The following is a 22,385-nucleotide window of genomic DNA, read 5'->3' on the forward strand; positions in this document are numbered from 1 at the left end:
TAAACTGACAGAGCAGTGTTTTCCAGGTTAGCAACACATTTACAGACAAGCACAGGTACGAGTTCAGGTACAAATAGAGATACAAGTCTGGACTCAGTACAGCCCCCAGAGTTCACAGAACAAAGCTGCTGTACGTACATCAGGTGAACCTCATTTACCTCAGCTGGACCTGGAGCTTTTAACAGAATGGTCCAGTTTTTTAAAATAGTTCAAGCCCTTTTGTTTTTTAACAACTGAAGAGTTGCAGATCAATAAGTACAGTTTTAAAAAATCCTTTTATTTGTTTTACGAAAGTTAGGAAATGTTTTTAAGAGTTTTTTTAAATTTAATATTTCAGATAGGCATTAGTGACTTAGTATTAAATCCTATAGTTTTAACATCTGACTGTTTTTGGTCAAAGTGACACTCAGGGACAAACGTGACCAAGAAGACTTTTAGTGTCATAGAACGGACTGATAGACTGTCTGACTGCCTGATGCACACAAATGGATGTGTTTACATTAGTTACTTGGCTAAATTGATGTTTACAATCCACTGATGTTCGGTAGCTAACAAACTAAAACATAAATCGATTGCTTGACTCTGGTCTGAGAGTGTCGGTGCAGCAAAGAGCATCTGTTTACACCCTGAGAAGAGAGAGTTCTCCTGTTTGGCAGAAACCTAAACACAGGTGAATTCAGCTTTAATGCCAGTCAAAGCACAATGTGATGATGGAGTTTGCTGCATTTTCATTTGGATCTGTAGAGAATCCTGAAACAAATCATCAAAAAACAGAGAAACTGTAGCAGAGCCCTGTAATGACACTATTACAAATAAACTGCATCTGTCTTTAAACCACTACATAACTGACTTCACCTGAGCTGCTCACAGATGTTAAACCACTTTGTCTTTATCGTCACATTAAAGTTGAAATTCTGACTTTAAACTCGAATCCTCTTAGTTTACAAACTGACTTTAGTTGAACTTAGTTGAACTGACTTAGGAAAAAATACTAATAAGCTGTAATGATGCTCTCTCCTGCTACATGACTCTCTTGGACCTTTTAAAAATGACCAGCATTAAAAAAAACTGACTGGAATAGTAAAGGGAGATTTTCTTTTGAAAAGCCAAGTAAGAACATATGGTTCTATGCAAACCACTGAAATCATGTTGCTGCTTTTTTGGTCTTTGCCTTGTGGATTGAAAACTTCTGTTTCAGTCACCAACAGTTTAAAAGGCCAAAATCAAAAGTTTCAGACCAAACTGTTACTCCTCAGCACTGAAACTGTTTGTTCTGATCTTTTTTAATGTGTGTGTGTGTGTGTGTGTGTCAATCATGCTGAATGAAAAAACTGCCAAGAACAGTACTGTATTTCATCTCTGTGCTGTATTTTATGTATTTATTATCATGGCCAGTTAATATGGCGATGTTTTATTTAATAGAAAGACATAAATGAATGTGCACTCTGTTCTACTTTCATGCCAGCTGCTCCAGAAAAGAAATAAATTATCTTCTGGAAAACTTCTCTCAGATCTATTTCATATTTCATCTAAAGCACATCCAAGAATATTCAAATGTTTTTAGTTTATTCTTTCTTGCCAGTGCCATTAAAACGCAGCGGAGTCATTTCACTGTGTCACCATGTTTTCTGTACGGTGCAACAAAACAAGTTTATAGACTTGTTTTTGCACAATTGATTGTGAGAGAAAAATTAGTTCTAAACGATTTTTCTGTCTGAGATTTCCCATTAACAGCTGCTGTTTAAAGTTAAAAGTCAGGACAGTGAAACATGTATGTACAGGTTTATTTCTGTTTGTAACAGTTTACAGTTGTGATGAATCTGAAGGGAGAAGTCGTCTTCATTAGATTTTTTCTGAGACGTGGGTGAAGATTCTGTGATCTGACTTTTCTACAGTTTTCAGAATAATGTTGAGAATTAAGAACAGAACCACTGACAAAGACTCAGATGAAAAAAACATCATTGAGTTTATCTGAAACGTTTTTCAGGGCAAAGTACACGTGTTTAAGATACTTTACAAAATATTTACATAGCATTTTTTTATTTTTGTTTATTTTTATAGTGATTTTTGGCACCAGAGAAAACAAAAACTAAACCAAAGGAAGGATTCAGTGGGGAATCGTTTACTCGATGTTTTTATCAAGTTACAACACGTTTGGCCAAACTGTAAAAAAACTAAAGTCTCTGAGTTTAGATATTTATGAAGTGTGAACCTCTGAACATCGACTGTTCACTCACAGCTTTGTCCGGCTCAGATGGAAAAGTCTTTGGTTCCTGCTCAGAGTTCAGTATCTCAGCGGAGCGCCTCACGGTAACATACATGGCCCACTGAGTTTCAGCAGGAAACCATATGATAGAATCAGTCGCAGCTTTTAAAAACTGTTGCCATAAACATTAGTAAGAACCTTTTTCTGTTTAAACCCAGGTCTAATGTCGGCAGGAATATCACTGACATGAAGACCCTCAGACCCTCTTTAATCTCACAGTGGTCTTTGTCGCTCGTGTTCAGGTTCAGATCTTTGAACCGACAGGTCTTTTCACCAGACCCTGCTCTTTGCGCATCACCGGCGCATGAATGCTGCAGTCCCGCGCCTCGCAAAATCCTGGCACGCCCGCGTCCCCGACCATGCCGGGGGGACCCACCGGACCAGGGAAACCACGAGGACCTCGGGGACCCTCCATGCCGTTTTTGGGTTCTGCGGGGTGACCTGGCAAACCTGGGGGTGTGGTTTTGGGGAGGGGGATGGAGGGGTGGGGGATGGGGGGGGTGGTCGGGGTTTGAGGATACATTAAGTATGAACCTGGGATTTGTTTGAGGAAACCTCTGCTCGTTTTCCCTGTTTAATGAACCTAACATGACATTATATAAAATATAAAAATTTCTTCTTCTGGTGATAAAACCATGAACACCTTCGTACCTCTGAGGCCTTGTGGTCCGTCAGGTCCCGGGAGGCCTTTACCTGGATCACCTGTGACGCCTTTAGCTCCTTTTTGACCTGTTGAGAAAAACACAAAGAGATTCCTGAGAGGAAGTTGGAGAATGAGCTCACAGGAAGCAGGAACATGTCAGGAGAACTGATATGTGTATATATGAGTCCTCAGATTACTAATTCACATCCTCAACATTCTTATGTTCCCTCACTTCACTGTTTCATACTCTTCCCTTGGAGGGAAGTAAGTAAATAATGTGAGAACACTGATTTTGTATCTCAGAGGAATCATGTTTTAATTCAGTCATTTGATCAGATGAACTACAAAACTGAACGAATAAAAAAATATTCGGAGAACAAAAGTCTCACAGAACGTCCACTGTTCCACGTCCCATAATCCTGCAGACAGAGGCTTACTGTGGAATGTGCAGCCTTACCTCTGTCCCCCGGCGGTCCTTCCTGTCCCTCCAGTCCTCTGTCGCCTTGAGCTCCTCTGGCTCCCTTTGCTCCAGCTTTTCCAGCTTTACCCTGACGGAGGCAGAAACGGTGTTGACTTCAGTCTTTGTGAACATAATCTGAACAGAGCAGAGTAACTCAGGAAAATCCAGGTGAGTATAAAAGCATCAGGGGGAGGATTAACACGTGCTCTCCTCTGTCACCACTGTGAAGCAGGAGCGGGACTCACAGGTTTGCCCGGTGTTCCTGGTGGCCCTCGGACTCCCGGGGGCCCGATGAGCGTGCGGTTGTTTATGGGGCAACCCTGGGAGCACTTGGCGCGGATGGAGGCGGCGTACTGGGAGATCTGGGCCGTCACCACACCTCTGCACAGCTGCAGGACCTGCTCATCAGTCAGACCAGGACCCTGCGGACCACACACCATCCAGGCCTCACGTTATTTTGTTTTTTCATCTTAAATCAGGTGAAATCAGGAGAAATGTGCAGGTGAACGCAGACGAGTTTTATTTGCTTTACTTTCTTGTAGCAGCAACGTAAGTGCCACTATTTAGATAGATAGAGATACTTTATTTATCCTTTATAAACATATTTATGGTTTTTAAACACACTGTCATGTAGTTGTCAGTGTTTTATTAATGTGTTTGTCAACAACTGTAACTTATTATAATGTAATAACGTAAAATATGTCTTCATAGGGTGAAGGCTTCCAGACTCACAGAGGGTCCCTGGACTCCTTTAGGTCCTGGTCGGCCTTTAGCCCCTGGGTCACCGATGGGGCCGCGTTCTCCCCTGGTTCCTGGGATGCCGGGGGGCCCCACATGGCCGGGGCCGCCGTTACGGCCGACTGCACCTTTGGGTCCGTGCTGTCAGAAGAGACGGACGAGAGGAAAGACGGAGAATCAGAAAATGAAAGGTTCATGCTGTACATGTGTCGACTGCTCAGACTCTGTAACATCATCACAAACTTTATTTTACACCTGAAATCTTTCTGATCAGAAGCTGAAGTTTATCACTTAATATCCATCATTTATTCTGTATATGAGATTATTTGGTAAAAACCAGGCATCAAATGGAACCTGTTTCAGAAACTCAGCTTTAGATATGTGTGTGTGTGTGTGTGTGTGTTTCTATGACGTCTCGGTAAAAACGAACACATATCCACCTGTCCTTTGTCTCCATGCTCACCCACGCTTCCCTGAAAGGTAAGAAGAAGGAAGTAATGAGTGAGTAAATTCCAGCAGGTGATGAAAGCAGAAGTGAAATGGAGAGTACAGTATGTCAACAGCGGTTTCATCATCGGACTGTACACAGGTAAAATTACCTTCTGCCCTTTTCCCCCTTTAATGCCCTTCTTGCCTGCTGGACCCTGCAGCGAAAAAAAAAACCCAAATGTGAAGACAGAGGAAGCTGTGGTCATCGTCAGAGGATTCATAAAAAACAACAACAGCAACAACAACAGCAGCAGCAGCAGCTTGACAGGAGGAACAAAGGGCTGTTTAATAGTAAACTGTTTGTACTGTTAGAGCTTGTACAACTGGAAAGACGAGGAGCAAAAGAAGAAGTCAGAGGGGCAGAAGGGAAACTCCCGTCTGTTTTTCACACCCTGTGGGTTTAATGAGTTTATGATACAACAACATTTTCAGGTGGTTTTAGGACCAACAACAATCAACACACACGGAGGACAAAGTTTATAGAAATGAATATTATTACACTGTGGCAATAACACTGCAAAGTTAAGGCAGAACCACAAATGATTATAAATGACCATAATATCAACAGTCTGTTCTTCTTAATGAGGCCCATCAGAAGATCAGGTCCTTCTATGGAAGCTTTTAGCATGACGTCAGGTTGTGTCTCGTCTGTGTGCAGCAGACCTGCGTGCTCCCACTCACTTTAATGTCTTTATTAATCGGATTACTCCTCTAACACTGGACGGCTGATCTGCCTTCATCTGAGTTCGATTGTGCCATTACTGTATTTGCATGTCCTTATGTCCCAGAGAGTTCTGGGTCCTGGGACAGGCCCCTGCTGTCAACACAAACACTGATGTGTTTACAAGTGTCTGAGGTTTATCTGGCTGAACAGAGAGTCTGTGACTAATACTGCAAACACCTCATTAGTCATCACTTTAGCCTTTTTCTCTTTGGTTTCTTCTTTCTCTTCTTGACCTTAACGCCACAGTTTCGTTGAAGAACTCACCTTCTCGCCGTCGGGTCCCGTCTCACCTTTGGCCCCCTGGAAGAAAAACAAACGACCCATCACTCATCGCGTTAGACGAACACAGTGATCCCCACTGATAAATCCAGACTTACACTGAGGTACACTACAGATGGCTCTATGCTCCTAGCACACGTGGGAACCAAGAGGAACCAACGCGACAATACAGTGACACAAACTGTTCAGACAAACAGCAGAATCATTACAAACACTGTGCCATGAACCACTGAGATATTCCTCCATTGTGATCATGTTTCTACACTTTAGATTTTAAATAGTGCTTCAAATGTTCATGTAATTAATTTTTTATGTATTTGTTTAACGGGACATTGCAGATAAATACTGATTAGAGAGAGAGATTAAATTCAGGTTCAAACAGTTAAACAGCAGATTCAGGACAGACGCTGTGTCCCACCAACAGCATGCTACTTTTTGTTTGTTTGTTTGTTTTTTGCTCCCGGGGACATTCCCTTTGCTTGTTCCTCTGCAGATGGTCTCAGTTACACGGTACGATACTTTGAGGTTGGCAGAAATGACGTTCTGTTTCAGATTTTCGTCCTCGGCTCAGATAAACAGAGATAATCGTTTTTTTTTCTATTTATTTTCCGCAGGATTTTCCTGTGTGACTTGTGATTGGCTGATCTGTGTCACAGTATCTGGTTTGATTGATTGTGTCTGCAGCGTGGACAGGGCGGGGCCACAGCTGACCATCTTCTAACGGATCCTTCCAGCAGGATAATCCTCCCCCGCCCAGTCTCCAGACCTGATCCTGTTTTTAATTCAGGCAGTTCTGAGCCGTGAGCTGAACGTTGTTTTGTTCAGGTTACAGTTTAGATCGTGTGATTTAATCTCACATCAGGTTCAGGTTCTTCTCTGTGAACAGAGATTAGAACCATGTGATCTCTGACATTTAACAAAAGATGGATATATGGATATATTGATAAATTGATAACTGATTTGCAGGTGAACTTGGACTGTTCCTGGTTGTATGTACGCACTGTCTGGCCCTGCAGCCCCTTTGGTCCTGGCTTCCCTGGTACTCCGGCATCTCCTCGCTCTCCTTCTGCTCCCTGTTGGACAAAAAGACAGAAAAACACTCAGTCAGTCAACACGAGCCTGTCCCTTACTTTTTTCACCCAGTCTGTCTTTATCTTTTCTTGGCTTATAGTAGTAAATACTTTACTGGAGAACATTTAACATAAAAGAGAAGTAAAAGTGTGTTCACCTTATAAATCCTAAAGCCCAGAGAGGCAGCAGTGGTTTATGTTTCAGAGTTTGACTGTGGGAATTTCGTCTCACACTGTGGTTACACGCAGACAATACTCAGCCATAGTTCCTGTTGAAACCTGATGATCAATGCTGCTTTAACTCAATGCTGAACAATAAGACTGAGGTGCTAATAATCCATCCTGTGTGAGCATATTACTGGGTTTCTGGCTTATAATGTTAATTCCTATGCAAGAAATCCATGTGTTCTGATTCTGGATGATTTGAGCAGGCAGGATTAAAATCACACAAACGTAATTTAACATGTTTTTATTTCTTTTTTTTTTCTATGTAAGATTCAGTCAATCAGCCTCATCTTGACTGCAAAGGGTTTTGTATTTTAGCTCCTTTCAGCGCCTATCTGTGTCACAGCATCTGATCTGATCTCCTCCTGCCTGAGGTTCAGGGTTCTTTGAAAAAATATGCATCACAGGGACTTTCTCCTTTTTCTAAGAGCAGCATTCTTCTGGAGAAACCAAAGGCAGCGTTGACTTTCCCTGCTTTGTGTTTATTTTCACTTCCCTCTAATTCCAAGATCAGGACTTGCCTGAATTTACAGAGTTGCAAATTAAAAGGGCAGAAGTAGAGCGACCTTCAGATTTGGTGACTTCCACAGGGGTGTGGGACTTGCCAGAGACAGATTAAAAAAGGAGAAGTAGAAGACGTCAGGATCTCCTGGGGTTAAAGGACGTTTTATTTAACCACTGGATCATCTGCTGCTCACTCACCACAGCGCCCACTCTGCCTCGAGGACCTCTGACACCGCGATCCCCTTTGTTTCCCTGCAAAAGCAGAACAGACATTACGACACAGAGCAGAAGTCAATCACCGTATTATCCCACAGGTTTTTTTTTTTCACAGCAGACATTCGACATTCTGTAGAATCAAACCTACATCACAGATCTTACTGGTAAGATCAGGGGAGCCAGCACGCACAGTACCAGGACCCTGAAACTCAACCAGCTAAATGGGACTCAGCCTTCACCACCGTTCTTATTTACACCAGTTTTTCCTGCTGTGACGTGTCAAAATGTCTGCAGTGATAAAGTTCTGTCTGTAAAAGCAGAACAGCTGAGTCAAGCACGTTTCCTTTAATGGGAACGTAAAACTTACGGAGAATAATTTTGATTTGAACTTTTGTGTTGGACGACGGCTGTAACATAACGAACATCAGGGTTATCACTACAATTTAAGTTTGACCTGCAGATTGACAGTGGAGGTAAAACAGCTGAGGAAGCTCCACAGACTTTGGTACATGTTAAACAAAAAGAACTGAATGAATTAACAAACTACATCCGAGTTAGCAATCTGTCGCCACTGGGGATAAATGAAGTTCTCTATTCATGGATCTGTCTGTACTGTGCTGATGTCATGGAGCCATTGTGTTTGTTACCTTGGCGCCAAACAGTCCAGGCTCTCCCATCACCCCCGGGACTCCTATAGGACCCTGAGGAGTCAAACAGAGGGGACAAGGGGAAATGTGTGGATTTTGGATAAATACAGATGACTGTAAGGTTGGTGGAGATTTGTAACTCTAAATCTAATCAACTCACATCTTCCCCGGGGTCACCGTCACTGCCCGGCAGCCCGTCGTGACCTTTAACGCCCTGAGAGAAACGGAGAAAAAAGGATTTGAGCAGAGAGAAGACACCGTGCAGAACGTGGTGGTACAGAGTCAACGAAGCTGGACAGCAAAAGTTCAACAATCCAGAGTGAGCTCAGTGAAAATGGGACGTTTTTCACCTGATCTGTTGGAAAAGGACGAGATCATGTGGATGATAATACAACGAATAAAGGAAAAGCACTGAAGTTTTTCCCTGAATTAAAAGGATTCAAGGAAAAACTTAAAAATAAACTAAAAGAAGCAGTGAAACTAAAACTCTGATGTCTGTCTCTTTCACTTTGTTTTCACTTTCAGTTTACACTCAGTGTAAATGGGGCAGTGACCCGAGAGTAAAGAAAAAGCAAAACTAAAAAAAAAAACCTTGCAGCAATTGTGGTAATTTTCCTACTTAAACTGAAAGTTTCATGGGGAATTCTGTGTTGACAGATAAGATATCAGAGACCTCGAAATGAAATGAGACATCTGCCACCAAATACCACATCTACACTCTCTGCTTATCACCCATAGTCTCAGAAAAAAACCCTGTTCAGAGCCAGGTGAAGGTCAGACACGTCAGGGGCAGAGATGACTCTTCTAATTCTCCATGTGAGTAACATCTGACTGAACCAGGCTTGTGTTATTGTTTGTGTTATTAAACCTAATTAATTCATTTGGGCTTTTGAGAAAAAATTGTATTATTGAGGGATTTCATCATCAGTTGAACATGAAATGTATGAAATAATTTGTTTTATTTTGCATTTTTCTTTAATTTTTTGTGAAATAATGGACAGTTTTACTTGTTTGAGCCTCAAACAATTATTTAAATTAAACCATCAGATGGGATTTTACTCTTTGGTCAAACTGTTAAAAAGGAAATCTGAAACTAGACACTGCTTTTTTTTGAGGGGACACAAGCCACAGATCTTTGCTTCAATCTTTAGGAATTTGTTTTATTTCATAAGCTTATCATTGTTTTGTAAAAGCAGATACATCCGTACGTAGTGGAGTAAAAAGTACAACGTTTGTCTGTGAAATGCGGCTGAATAAAAGTATGAAGTGCTATAAAATGGAAATACTCAAGTTAAGCACAAATAAAAACTTACTTTCCACCACTGTCAGCATCTTGCTCAACGCTGGTTACTCACGTGTTTGTCATATTGTCTTACATGTTTATTCATATGACTTTATTTCTGCTTTATGTGAAACACTGCCTCCTGGAGGCGGCAGCGTACATTAAACAGTGCTCCTCAACCCTGCTGTCGAAGGATTCCTGAAGAGGTGAAACCAATGTTTTTTCCTCTGCTGTGACTCTGATGAGTCCGACACCCACACACACACACACACACTCAGACACGGTGGTTTGCAACCTGAGAATCACTCCACAGAAACATCAGTGAGAAATACAGCAGAACTGCAGGAGCTGTGTGTGTTTGTACCTTTGGTCCACTGGGGCCGATGCTGCCTGGCTGTCCAGGGTAACCCTGCAGAGGACAAACAGGGAATGTAAATCAAATGTTCATTTGGGATTCGGGCTGTTTGAGTCCCTCGAATCTGTCGGGAGTCAGAGCACATGGCAAGCTCATCAAAAACAGCAAATAAAGGACTGGTTCTGTAAGTCCCGCTGTCTGAATCTTATTTTAGGAATTCCTCATTTTAGAGCTTTCAGTTCACGATGAGAGGAAGAGAAGTGACGCAGCCTTTCGCTACAGAGATGGAAAGAAAATCAAGGAAGGAAAACTTAACCGCAGCGAAACTAACATAACGTCACATGATTTTTCCAGAGTGTAAAGTGAAAATCTTTAGAGATTCAGTTTCTTTTGAGAGTTTTGCTGTGATCAGCCATATGAATGATCCTACAGATTATCTCAGTGAGAAGAGAGGATGATGATGATGATGATGACTGAGGGTCTTTCTTACAGTGTAGCCGCTGTCGCCCACATCCCCTGGAAACCCAGGTGCTCCGGTCTGACCCTGTGGGAAAAGATGAGACGTCATCCTGAGTCATCAGCTCAGCCGTGACCCGTATCGACCCCTGCTGGTCAGCACAGGGGAGTGCAACAACAGCGTGACTAATGAAGTCATACACAACACACGACAGCACACGACAACACATCAAATCACAAAGGTGAGTGATGGAAAAAAAATCATAGTTTGCACAACAGGGAAACTGCAAGAACTTCAGATCCTCTTTCCTAAGACACGGATTATGTTTTATTTGCCTACCTTCTGTCCATCCCGTCCCTGAGGACCCACTTTGCCTTCATCACCACGAGACCCCTGAACAGAAAACACACACAGCACAGTTTCAGGGAAAGGTCCAAAACAAATGATGGAAAAATAAATAAATTCAAAAACACGCAGAAACATGAACCTTTACGCCGGATTTGAAAATTCTGTAGTTGTGACAGAAATGTTTGATTCTTGTGATGTATGAAAATTAATTAGATTTTTTTTTAAAAACAAATTTGTGTGTGTGTGTGTGTGTGCATTTACTTTTCTTCTTTACCTTGATACCTTTACCTCCCTTTGGTCCTGGAGGTCCAGCGCTGCCGAGAAGACCCTGAAACCACACAAATAAATAATAATAGAAAATAGTGACGTCTGTGTTTGTGTGTTTAATGCTGACTTTACATTTTACAATGAAATGATAAGAATTAGTGGAAGTATACGATAATATGAAACCTGCGTGACCTGATATAAAAAGCTAAACACTGTAAAAATGTAGTGTTGTGTTTACTGTGCTGCAGATTGGTGCCCACCTAAACTGTATGTCTGGTGGTACTTGAATTGTAAAGTGCAATTACAAACAATGGAAATACATGTAAAAATACATTCACACAACTTGACCCAGAGGTTCAGTCCCATGATTCACTGCTCTCATGGGTCACATGTTGTTTAGCGGCAGGTAAACACCCAGTATCACCACCAGCCTCGTTTTCTGCATCATCGTTCCACGTAGCTGTCGATGAAAGGATGGACGCGAGTCGTGCCAAAACTCTGGGTGATTTCCAGCAACAACAGCTGAATCAGCAGCTGAAGATCACCTGGATCTCCACACACACACAGAGAGGCTGAGGGTTTCACTTCCTGTCCCTCTCCACCTTCACCTGCATCTCCCTCTACTTATTTACTGGATGAGAAATTTCTTAGCAGGAATTAAAAGGAACACTTTTGTGCCATGAACTTGGTACTACGCAAGCCAAGAAATATTTTCTCGAGGTAAATACGTAATTATGCAGAATTAACTTATTAAATTATTTTGGAATCATGTGAAAATGCTTCTGTTATCTGATGATAATACAATAAGTAATGCATGATCTCGAGATAATGGGAGGATTATATGAAGGGGTTGTGTCCAGGATTCAGGTGGTGTGAGTCACAAACAGTTTGGTGCCGTCAATGTCAGATTTCTGTTCAGACACGAGGAGCTAAACTCCGGATGTTTCCACCACAGAGAGGCCGAGCAGCTGTGTTTCCTTACAGTCTCACCGGGAGCTCCGACTCCTCCTCGAGGTCCGTCCATGCCCACGTCGCCCTGTGGAAAGGACGAGGTGACAGATTGAAATAAATGCGTAAAGTGCTGGAGCTGTCTATGATGCTGGTGACCTGCCTGAAGAAATAAGTGTTTAAAGAAAAGAAATAACATGTTTTATCAGCTCAGTTATCAAAAGTTTAATTCTTCACATGGCTCAAAGATGAAAATGTATAAATATATAAACAGGAATATGTATAAAAAAAAGAAAATACATGATTCAAGAGTAAAACAAAGATAAAAGTTTTATGAGAACAAAATATAGAAATTCTCACATTTTAGGTTAAATGAGCAAGTTTGAGATAAATAGGAGCATGTACTGATGTGTGTGTGTGTGTGTTTACCTTCAGACCCAGCTCTCCCTGCACGCCTGGGTCTCCTTGAAGACCAAGTTCTCCCTGTTGACAACAGAAAGAGTCAGTTAATTCATTATTAGTTACGTTTGCAGAACCTCAGTGCAGCTGAATGCAGATGGCCGGGACCGGCTTTAAACCCACCATGGCTCCAGAGAAACCAGACCCTCCGTCGTCTCCTTCAGGCCCGGCGTCACCCTGCAAGACAAGAAGTCAAAGGTCAAAACTAAAGAAAAAAATTTTCATTACTTCATTATTATTGATCTCTACATGTTCATAAGATTGACTTTTACTTTTACTTCTCAATTTGTTCTCCAACATCTAGTTCTACTTTCAGTTTCAGTTTATGTTCACTAGAACAACATTGTGCCAGCACAGCTTTGGGGGAGTATATTTATCAGTATAAGCTGTGTTGCCTGGTAGTACTAAGTGTTGTGATTTACTCACCACTGGGCCGGCGTCTCCTCTTCTTCCCTGAACACCTTTGGTTCCTTTATAACCCTAAAAACATGAACACAAATCAAATCTCAAATGAAACGCCCACTGAGCTCTGCAGGAGTAGAAGCAGCAGGACATGACATTTGATTCTTACTTTAACTAAAGTTTTTTTCATCAGAACTAAAAATGTAGTGGGCTTAGACTCTCACCTCTCTGCCTTGAGCTCCTGGCTCACCAGTTTTACCCTGCAGGCCTCTGGATCCCTGACAGGAGGAGAAGAAGAATTGGTCAGATTAAGGAAAAGATAAACCAAAATCATGACTTTTATATTTTTCCATGGAAGCTGCCGTCACACAAATTAAATGAACTGTAGGAAGAACTGGACGAGTGCAGAAATGAATTTGGTGCAAGAGAAGACGCCTTTCAAAGTTTAGTGTTTCATTAAAGTCACTGATGTGAGTCGCTACCTTCGGTCCCGCAAAACCAGCAAATCCAGGTTCTCCAGGTTCACAGTCGCATTCTGTCGGCCCCTCCTCCCCAAGGGCCGCGTCACCCCCGGACTCCTCAGAGGACTCTGTGTCTGGTCCTGCTGGGGGGTACTCATATGGGACCTAACAATAATAACAACAGTATTACACAAAGGAACATACACACTGTTGTTGTAAAGACCACCGGCCCCCACCCATCCCACCTGCATGGTCTCTGTGTCCTCCTTGGCGTAGTGGGACTCTGTGGTGGTGGCATAGGGGAAAGCGTCCTCAGTGATCATGGTGACCTGGGTGGGGATGGGCCTGTAGGGGTCGTAGTCGCCCTCCTCGGGCCCCTGATCCTCGTCGTAGCTGTGAGTCGGCTCAGGTGGATACTCTGATGGCACAAAGGAGGCTTTATCTGTGTTGTCCAGTTGGTGTCTTATTCTGTTTTGTGCTGCAGTGTTGTGTCTGGACAGAAACAGCAGCTGCAGTCGTACACATAAACAGGTAGGAACGAATACTGAGGACACTGGTCTCACCTGGCTGAGGAGAGGCCAAGTTGTCATAGTGGTCAACTACAGAGCCTTCGTAGGTGTGTTCCTCACCTGAACAGACACACAAACAAACACACATACAGGTGGCTCGTTGGTCTAGGGGTATGATTCTCGCTTCGGGTGTGAGAGGTCCCGGGTTCAAATCCCGGACGAGCCCTTAATTTAAAATTAAAAACCTCACACACAAATGTTTCTCCTAAAACTACAACACACATGGAAATGAAAACAGAAACTGGCAAAATTTGCAGAGAAGGAAAATTACAAGGAAACACACCACATGACAGTGTATCAGTCCACAGGCTGTTTGTAAATATGATAACATCATCCTGATTATAATAATCCCACTTCTCCAAGTGTAACTTCCAGAAAAAACACATCACCGTACATTCAGGCACATGTGGACATTTTTTGATCCATTATCAAGTTAAAATACCAAACATTTGCTGTTTTTCATTCATTTATTTCAGATTATTCCAAAAATAAATCTCCTGGTTTCCCTTTTGGCTGCCAGTCATACTAAGGAAGACGTCTTGAAATACTGTAAGTTCTGGAAAATTCTGATGGATCTTTATCAATATTTTTTCTTCTAGACCAAACAGGTCATTTATAGTTGTTGGTTTCATACCAAACACAAACATCTTTTTTTATTCAGCTTTCCCTTCAATGTTTAGTATAACTGTTCCTCATGTAACAGAGGAATAAAGTGCTGTTTCATAAGATGTGACAAATAAATATCATTTGTTAAAATGTGGTTATCAATGGTTGTGTTTCATCAGATCAGTGTGAGCTGACTCTGACCTGAGTGGTATCCAGAGTATTCCTCCTGGCAGAGAGAGAAGACGACACACAGCATGAAGACAGGCAGCCCTGAGAGGAGAGACGCCTGCAGGGGGGGAGACACAAACACAGCTACCACTTCATACGTATGAAGACCACACGTCTGACAGTCAGCAGTGGGACGGCTCAGCTCTACACGTCACTCTGAGAAGTTATCTGTCCTGTTGTGGATATTCTGCCTGTGATTTTCGGGAGCCAGCGTAGTGAAGTATAGATGATGTCACCGTCCACTGAGTCTCACAAATCCAGACCTGAACAATTTATTTACTGTCCGAGTATCACTGACAGGTGGAAAACAAAAAGTCTTTACTGTGAAGGAACCAGAGGATCCAGCACACTGTCGCTCACTCACACAGGCTGAATGCAGTGTTCACAAACTTTAATGTAAGACTTTTAAAGACCTTTTAACACAGAATACAACTTAGTACAGTTTTCCAAAAGAGGCATTTTACTGTTGTAGCTGCTGGAGGTGGAGCTGATCTATTTTATGTACCATTAGCTAGTTCAGTCCAGTGATTCCCGACCTAGGGATCAGGCCCGTCCATCGTGTGTGTGCACAGACGTATTATACACACTTTTGTTTTCATTTTTCGGTGGAACTGCTAAAAAACTTACTCAGATCTGTAGTTCCTGAAAAACAGTTTCCCTGAAAAACTTGTGGGAACTGAAAGCTTCAATATTTCAACTCCCAAATGTTCACATTCACTGTCCTTGTCTCTGCTTCTTTAGAGTGAAATTAACAGCTACTGAGCCTCAACTTTCTTTTCCTCATTCAAATGATAAATTAAATGTGTATTTCTTACTTTAAACGCAGCAAAGTGCAGAGGTAACACACGTTCTTATTTGTCCTGGACAATCAATAGACAGGCTTAAAAATATAAACATACAATATCTTATTTGTAAAGCGCTGACCTGAGGCTAAGAAACCGTCTCACGTCTCTTCCTTTTCCCACATTTTGACAAGTATCAGAAGCGTTATCCTAAAAAACTTCATTCATCTTCGAGGTTTGTCATTTATTTTTTTGCCTGCAGTGCTTCAGAGATTTGCTGGATGTAAATAAACACCCACTAAAGGTTTGAAGTCCAGGAGATCGGCTGTATCAGTGGCGAAGCGTGCAGGGGTGAGAATGAAACAATGATCTGGACCTGCAGGACCTCTGGGGCTGAGAGGTGAGACACGTCCCTCACACGCTACAAACCATTTCACATTTATCATGTTTTCATAAATATTTGTGGCTTGTTATCGAAGACACTAAGTTTTGTGTTAAGCAACACTGCCTCAAAGTTTTGTTCATTTCTGATGTGTATGATGAAAATGCTACGTATTTTATCATGTGGTCAACGTTTGTTTTATGATAAACAACAGCTCGTTCATTAACCACCACGGAGAACGTTCCACAGAAACGTCCCAAAGAGACTGAGTAACCTGTCTTTTCTTATTTAACACATAGTCAAACATTTCTCTGCACACCTGGATGTGACACCTGAAGCTGTTAGTCTGAAGTTGTGCTGAAGAAAGTGTTCCAGCAGAAAGTGACATTTAACAAATATATTTCATCTAAAACCATTTGTCAGTCAGTTCAACAACTCCGGATTAAAAAAAAAAAAAAAAAAAAAAAAAGAGTCTGGTTTATCAAAACCTTTTGACAGAGGTAAGAGTTTTTGGGGAGTATAGACAAAAGATGTTTATTAGCATTAGACTGGTATTTTACAAGCTGCCATAGCTCTGCTCCTGCTGCTGAAGACACCAACTAAATCTAATAGAAAATCAATTTAACATGAAAACAAAGACCTCGTTCAAATCTTAGGCAGACTGAAGAAAATTAAAACCTTGTTCCACACCTGTCCCATCAGCAGACCAACACAGACAGCAGACACCCATAAATCCAGACCTGCAGGGCCACTGGCCAAAACCAGGCCATCCCCACTCACCTTATCACTGGAGGCTCCCATGGTGCTGCAGAGTGAGTCCCCCTCAGACCAGACCAGATCCTGCACAGGACGCTTTCAGGATAAAGATGAAGACAAAAACTACCTGATTTAGCTTTCCCTGAGCAGTTCTCCTCACAGCATTATCACTTGGAAGGTTCCCCCGTCCTCTGTCTGTCTCTCCAGGATCCCTCAGGTTCCCAGGCTCTGATGGGATCCTGTCCGTCTTTTTTGCCCTCCTCGCCCTCTATCTCTGCTTCTCAACAGGGTGAGAAATACCTGAACCAGAATCCAGCATCGGCAGAGAAAGACTGAGACACAGAGAAAGAGAGATGCATGGATTTGTCCTAACTTTATACAAGCATTGGCTCAGCCCAGTTTCTGCACCGAGCAACGAATTTAACCGGATCAAAATAACTTTCTTTATATCAGAAGAGCAAATGTTTGGAAACATTTCAACTTTACAGAACTTTTCTTGTTTGCCTAAAAGATCTAAAAAATGTTTAAGCTTTAGTGTTAATTACATCACATTCACAACATAAACAGAATCATTTGAGGTGAAAATGAAAAGCACTACAACGTGTGAAACTAATGACATTTAATCAAAATGAATCAGGTTGGGTGTCATGGCCGATTCCAGTGTTACAGCTTTTACTTTGGATTGACACAAACTGAAAAACCAGCTCTTCTGCATGTGTGTGTGTGTGTGTTGTTCTACAGAATCGTGGTTTTTAAAGTAAACAACTTTGTGTAAAAATCTAAACATTTGCGACCCAGATTTCAAATTAAAAGATTTTCTAGTGTTTCCTAAAGACTGCAGAAATCCTGTGTGACACTTTCAGACACAAAGTAAAATTAGGCCTGAAACTCAGTGACCTTCGACCCCGTGGTAAACGTGTGCCAGCTATGACACTCCTGTCCAACATTCCAAGTGGTGTGTGGTTGGAAATCAGTCTCGGCCAATCAGACAGAGGCAGGCGGAGTCTGTTCGGGACTGGCAGACATGTAATGACACTGTAAAGCGTGGTACTGCTCATCATGGTGTCTGAAGCACAAGTAGCTCAAAATGTTCATGTTGCTGGTTCCAGACTTTGTTCCCAGTTTAAAAACTTAAAATACTATAATATCAAACATATTTAGACCTGTAGAGGCCACGGCGACCCATGACCTCATATGATCAGACTTCTGCCGTTGCTGATCCAAGACTATCACTTCTCCTTCTCCCTCTCCTCCTTCTTCTTCCTTTTCTTCTTCTTTCGGTCATGGTTGTGGTCACTTGGGGAACCAGAGTCCCTGTGACGACCCCCCCCCCCCCAAAAAAAATTATTATCTCAACATCTACATGACATTTTTCCTCTGTGAAAAATTCAGTTGATCAATGATTGTTCCAATGTGACTGCTTCTAAACGGGGTATGGACATCTGTGGTGGTAACTTGTCATAGACAACCAGCTGAAGAACAAAGACGCTATGCTTGTCCTGTCTCACGTCTCTCACCTCTCCCTCTTCTTCCTCTTCTTCTTCTTGCTTTCTCTGTCTTGGCTTCGTTCCCGGCTGCGATGGCTTCTGCTGTGGGAGTGATGAGACTCTGAGGACGCTGATCTCCTTTCATCCAACCGACGCCTGACAGACAAAAAATATCAGCCGTTAGGAAATTCAGGTTTCATTCCCTTTATAAAACGTTTCACTTCCACAATCAACAACAACATCACAGGAAACGGATCCTCAGGAGGTCAGGGGTCAGAGTGTTTTCTCGTACCTGTGGGAGGAGTGCTCAGAGCGTGTCGACTCCTGCTCTTCCCTCCACTGTCTGGCGAGCTCCTCTGAGTGGACGTTGATAACTTCTCTGATGACCTACAGGGTGACCACAGTTTGTTTCATAAACTTTACTTAAATAGGCACACAGATCCCTGCAAACATAAGACTCCTCCAACGAGAGATCTGTGGAGCGATGGCGACAAACAGAAGTGATTATGGGTAGAGAGCCAGCCGAACGCTGCCTTGCGGCTCACTCGTACCTCAGTGTAGGACTTCTTGGTGATGTGAACGTTCTTGGCTCGATAGGACTGGCGCCGCCTCTTGTAGTCCCTCATCTCTGCCATCAGCTCCAGATGAGTCTTCGGTTCGTTCTGTTCATCGTCTGTACACAAACAAACATGCACACTCATTTTACCAGAGGACCTTACATCTAATCCTTCTGAGGTTTGGAAGGTTTGATCGATCACTGAATTTATTTGATGATTAAAAGTACAAAGTAACTAACTTATTACTGTTGTGGCCCTCACAAAAAAACCAAACAAAACATACGATGGTGGAGAAGCACGGCCAGCATGCCCCAAACTATGTTCATAGTAGAAATCAGGCTTCAGGAGGTCGTCACCAAGTCTTACCCTTCTGAAGTTTGGACACCAAATCTACATAAAGATCTTCGTTGTTGGAGGAGGCAGCTTCCTTTTGATGGCTGAGGACGCCGGCCACGTGATCGTACAGAGCCAATCGGTCGGCCACAGTGAGATCACACACAGCTCGCTTATGGTTCTGAGGCACGTCGACGGGCTCGCCGGAGTACTGACCTGATGGAGAACCAGAGAGGCTTTACATACTGAGGACTGACTGAGGGAGCTGAAAACACACACACACACACATGTTAACAATGGTCTGACATGTCTGAATGTATAGACAACTTTCCCCAACACGTAAAGGGAAAAGTGTGTGTGTGTGAGAGAATCCCCCAGCCCTGTGGTTACAAAGGATATGACATTAAAGGATACTGCACGTAATCAGGCAAGCCTGAACCAGAGCAGCAGACCTTTCTAGAGCCCATGGTCTCCCTAATACTCACCCCTGTCGCTGCAAACAGAACACACAACAGACGCATTACAACACATCAGCAGAAAAGTTTAAATAAAGACGACAAACTTGGATAAAAAGTACCTGAACAGTAACAGAATCTTCTCATCTAATGGGATTAAATTTGGGGTGTAATGGAGGTGGTGGATGTGGGCTGAGAAGGCTTCAACCAAACAACTGAGTGATGAGTTTATAAGTTTAGCACAAGATAACCCTCCAGTGACACCTACTGGTCGCTCACTGCATCTGAAATTTAAGATTAAATGTTCTTGAATGGTGAAATCTAACTGTGGGTCTTTGCTTCTAAAGAGAAGCTGCTGCATCTCTGATCAGGGTGGTTCACATCAGCCTAACAGAGGAAACAGTTCTGTAGTAAACCTTTATAAAATGAGTGGATACCTTGCCAGAACACTCCTTCCATCCTCATCAGCGGTGCAGCAGATCTTGCCTGTAGGATCACCTGGTGCTGGGTGGATTTGTCTGCACAAAGGAAATGACATGATCACCAATTTATAAAGACACAGTAGCTCTGGTAAAAACTCTCATGATCACACATTCAACATCAAGATTTTTACATTTTCTTTGGATTTCCCACTTGTTTTGTCCCCAATTACAAATTTTATGCATATGATAAAAAACTGAACTAGTCACTAGAATATGTGAGGAAGAGAAAGGTGGGTTCAGTGGTTGTACTTTTTTAAATAGTTAAACTGTTTAATAATATCTTACAGGTCATGAATATTTTTCTTTCCTGTCCTTTAGACACAGTAACGAGTAATTCGCTGAAGTTTGGAGCTTTGAAAGCTCCTATACTGAGACTCAATATTTTCAAAGCAGAGGCATTTTTTACATTGTTTTGAAGGGAAAAGCATAAACTTTGTTCACACATCTTTGTGAATTAAAACATCATCAATAGTAACTTTACTGTCTTCGAGACATTTTCCTCAAATCTCAAAAGGAATTGAGCCTGCTACCTTGATAAGCTACAATGGGAGTCATAAGAAGACGTGGCAGCTGATCTGTAGTAACAGTCATCAATAATGACTCACCCATTGTGAAGCTTCGGACGCTGCTGTTCTCATAACACACAGAAGGGTTGTACATCTGCGCCTGCAAAACAGAGTATAATTCAAGAGACTTATAGAGAATAATTCATGGTGTTTCCAGCGGTCCATCCCAGGATGAAGAGAAGCTTTCGCTGTCTGTTGTCTTGTCATTGTTTGGTTATCATTCTCACTGCGCTACCTGCTCCTCCTCTGAGTAGCCCATCTTTCTGAGGCGGCAGGAGGCCTTGTGTTTCTCCATGCTCCTGACTGGGACTCTGTGGTCGGGGTCGTAGGGACACTGCTCCATTTCTTCCTGATAAAAACCAGCACAAACACCAGTTGAACAATAGCTGTGAATTACACACATTTAACGAGGTGAACATTTTTTAAATTTACCTTCAAACAGCACATACACACTCTCCACGTGTCCTCATGCACACACACAAATATGTTTGACCTGATATTGAATATGAGGTGTGAACGAATGTGTTGTAGTGACCTGCGCAGGGAAGTGAATTCATGTCGACAGACATTTCCAGTTTCCCGACTCATGTTAACCGTTAACAGTGACGTTAGCACCGAGAAACAGCGTTAACCGATTTAACAGCTAAAAAACCTCTAACGTTACAGCTCGGTGTGCCGGTTAGCTCGGCACCAACTGAAAAATCAACGGTTTCCTTTACGATAAAGACATATAATAACGCGATAAGATCATTTTTTAAAAGATTTTTAGATTTTTTCTACCTAAGACTAAGAGTTAAACTAACGTTAGCAGACTGTTACCTGCTTGTAGTCCAGCGACCATCCCAGCGTTTCAAATATATCGTTCAGCTGTTTCCTGCAGTTTTCGGTAAACTCTGTCAGCTCCTGCAGACGGTCCAGCCGATCCTGAAGACTCTCTGTTTTCAATGAGTCCGACATTTTAGGGTTTTAAATCCAAATCAACGAAGATTTTTTCCCCGCAATCATCCGCGTTTTGTTTCCACCGATCTCACCGCTGCCTGCGCGAGATGATGACGTTTACAGGGGCGTTGGCGGGAGAACTGCAGCATTGCATGCTGGTAGCTGGAGTCCTTTGAGTTGTGCGATCGCTCTAGTGGGCAGCCATGATAGAAACCTGGAAGGGGATGATTGAGAGGAGTTACCTGATCCGAACCATAGACTGTATAAGACAGGGGTGTCAAACCTGTCCACAAAGGGCCGGTGTGGCTGCAGGTTTTTGTTCCAACCAAGCAGCAGCACACCAGACTTGACTCATTTAATCAACTGATCTCAGTCTTCAGACAGTTGATTGGTCAAACTGTGTGCTCTTCATTGGTTGGAACAAAAACCTGCAGCCACACCGGCCCTTTGTGGACAGGTTTGACACCCCTGGTATAAGACATGTACGTAGCACCCGTGACGTCACCCAGTGGTTTCGGGGAGTCGGTTTTGTGACCAAACCATGGGCATTTGAACTGCGCCATCTTGGATTTTAGTGAGAGTGTACTTTCCATATTTGGCGGAGAGGCGGTTACTCCACTGTTCAGCCGGCCGAGAACCCGCCATCTTAGCTCGGAGCAATATTTAATATTTACCGGCTTTCACCGCTGCCTCCATCCACTATCCACTTACAGTTACAGCAACACTCAAACAACAGCAGTCGCTTACTGACGGATATGCTCTGTCCATACAATGTCGGACTTTTTAAACAGAAAAATGAGACGAAACAAAATTGTAGCCTAGTATTCCCGCAATACACGGATTCTGAGAGCACGGAACACACCGCAACAGCGTTCCTAACATTAGCTGCTCCGGTCCTCTATCTGTATCAGCAGCGACCAGAAATCGGCAATGAAGTCATAAGCCAGCAGCAAAATATGCTAATACATGCTAATTAGCGCAAACATCCAGGTAAAATAATGAG

General features: G+C 42.6%; 2 protein-coding genes and 1 non-coding gene across 3 annotated transcripts; 1 reads left to right on the forward strand and 2 right to left on the reverse strand.

Moving 5' to 3' along the window:
• Positions 1 to 1,819: 1,819 nt before the first annotated feature.
• zgc:113232 (uncharacterized protein LOC541546 homolog) lies at positions 1,820 to 16,845 on the reverse strand. The gene is made up of 26 exons (XM_041044607.1): positions 16,588 to 16,845; positions 14,617 to 14,701; positions 13,804 to 13,869; positions 13,486 to 13,658; positions 13,262 to 13,405; positions 13,004 to 13,057; positions 12,804 to 12,857; positions 12,501 to 12,554; positions 12,348 to 12,401; positions 11,953 to 12,006; positions 10,978 to 11,031; positions 10,695 to 10,748; positions 10,389 to 10,442; positions 9,908 to 9,952; positions 8,422 to 8,475; positions 8,262 to 8,315; positions 7,597 to 7,650; positions 6,601 to 6,672; positions 5,585 to 5,620; positions 4,707 to 4,751; positions 4,548 to 4,580; positions 4,102 to 4,248; positions 3,615 to 3,791; positions 3,367 to 3,457; positions 2,918 to 2,995; positions 1,820 to 2,716 (listed from the first exon to the last, which is right to left on the reverse strand). The coding sequence occupies exons 1-26, from the start codon at positions 16,606 to 16,608 to the stop codon at positions 2,511 to 2,513; spliced, it is 2,013 nt and encodes a 670-aa protein (XP_040900541.1). The 5' UTR covers positions 16,609 to 16,845; the 3' UTR covers positions 1,820 to 2,510.
• On the forward strand, positions 13,904 to 13,975 carry trnap-cgg. Its single transcript has one exon. It is a non-coding gene; the product is annotated as a tRNA-Pro (tRNA).
• A 171-nt stretch (positions 16,846 to 17,016) lies between the features above and the next one.
• On the reverse strand, positions 17,017 to 21,483 carry snrnp48 (small nuclear ribonucleoprotein 48 (U11/U12)). The gene is made up of 9 exons (XM_041044608.1): positions 21,263 to 21,483; positions 20,679 to 20,792; positions 20,483 to 20,543; positions 19,833 to 19,913; positions 18,974 to 19,156; positions 18,602 to 18,723; positions 18,343 to 18,437; positions 18,081 to 18,206; positions 17,017 to 17,877 (listed from the first exon to the last, which is right to left on the reverse strand). The coding sequence occupies exons 1-9, from the start codon at positions 21,398 to 21,400 to the stop codon at positions 17,793 to 17,795; spliced, it is 1,005 nt and encodes a 334-aa protein (XP_040900542.1). The 5' UTR covers positions 21,401 to 21,483; the 3' UTR covers positions 17,017 to 17,792.
• Between the last annotated feature and the right edge of the window lie 902 nt (positions 21,484 to 22,385).

This window comes from Toxotes jaculatrix, chromosome 8, assembly GCF_017976425.1.
Source record: "Toxotes jaculatrix isolate fToxJac2 chromosome 8, fToxJac2.pri, whole genome shotgun sequence".
Classification (NCBI taxonomy): domain Eukaryota; kingdom Metazoa; phylum Chordata; class Actinopteri; family Toxotidae; genus Toxotes; species Toxotes jaculatrix.

Coding starts and splice junctions, on each gene's coding strand:
- zgc:113232 (XM_041044607.1), bottom strand. CDS start 16,608: ATGGGAGCCTCCAGTGATAAG. Junction 12,402..12,500: donor CTGGTTTCTCTGGAGCCATG/GTGGGTTTAAAG, acceptor TGTTGTCAACAG/GGAGAACTTGGTCTTCAAGG. Junction 5,621..6,600: donor AGGGGCTGCAGGGCCAGACA/GTGCGTACATAC, acceptor TTTTTCTTCCAG/GGGGCCAAAGGTGAGACGGG.
- snrnp48 (XM_041044608.1), bottom strand. CDS start 21,400: ATGTCGGACTCATTGAAAACAGAGAGTCTTCAGGATCGGCTGGACCGT. Junction 20,793..21,262: donor GGTCGCTGGACTACAAGCAG/GTAACAGTCTGC, acceptor GGTTTTTATCAG/GAAGAAATGGAGCAGTGTCC. Junction 18,438..18,601: donor CCAAGAAGTCCTACACTGAG/GTACGAGTGAGC, acceptor GTCACCCTGTAG/GTCATCAGAGAAGTTATCAA.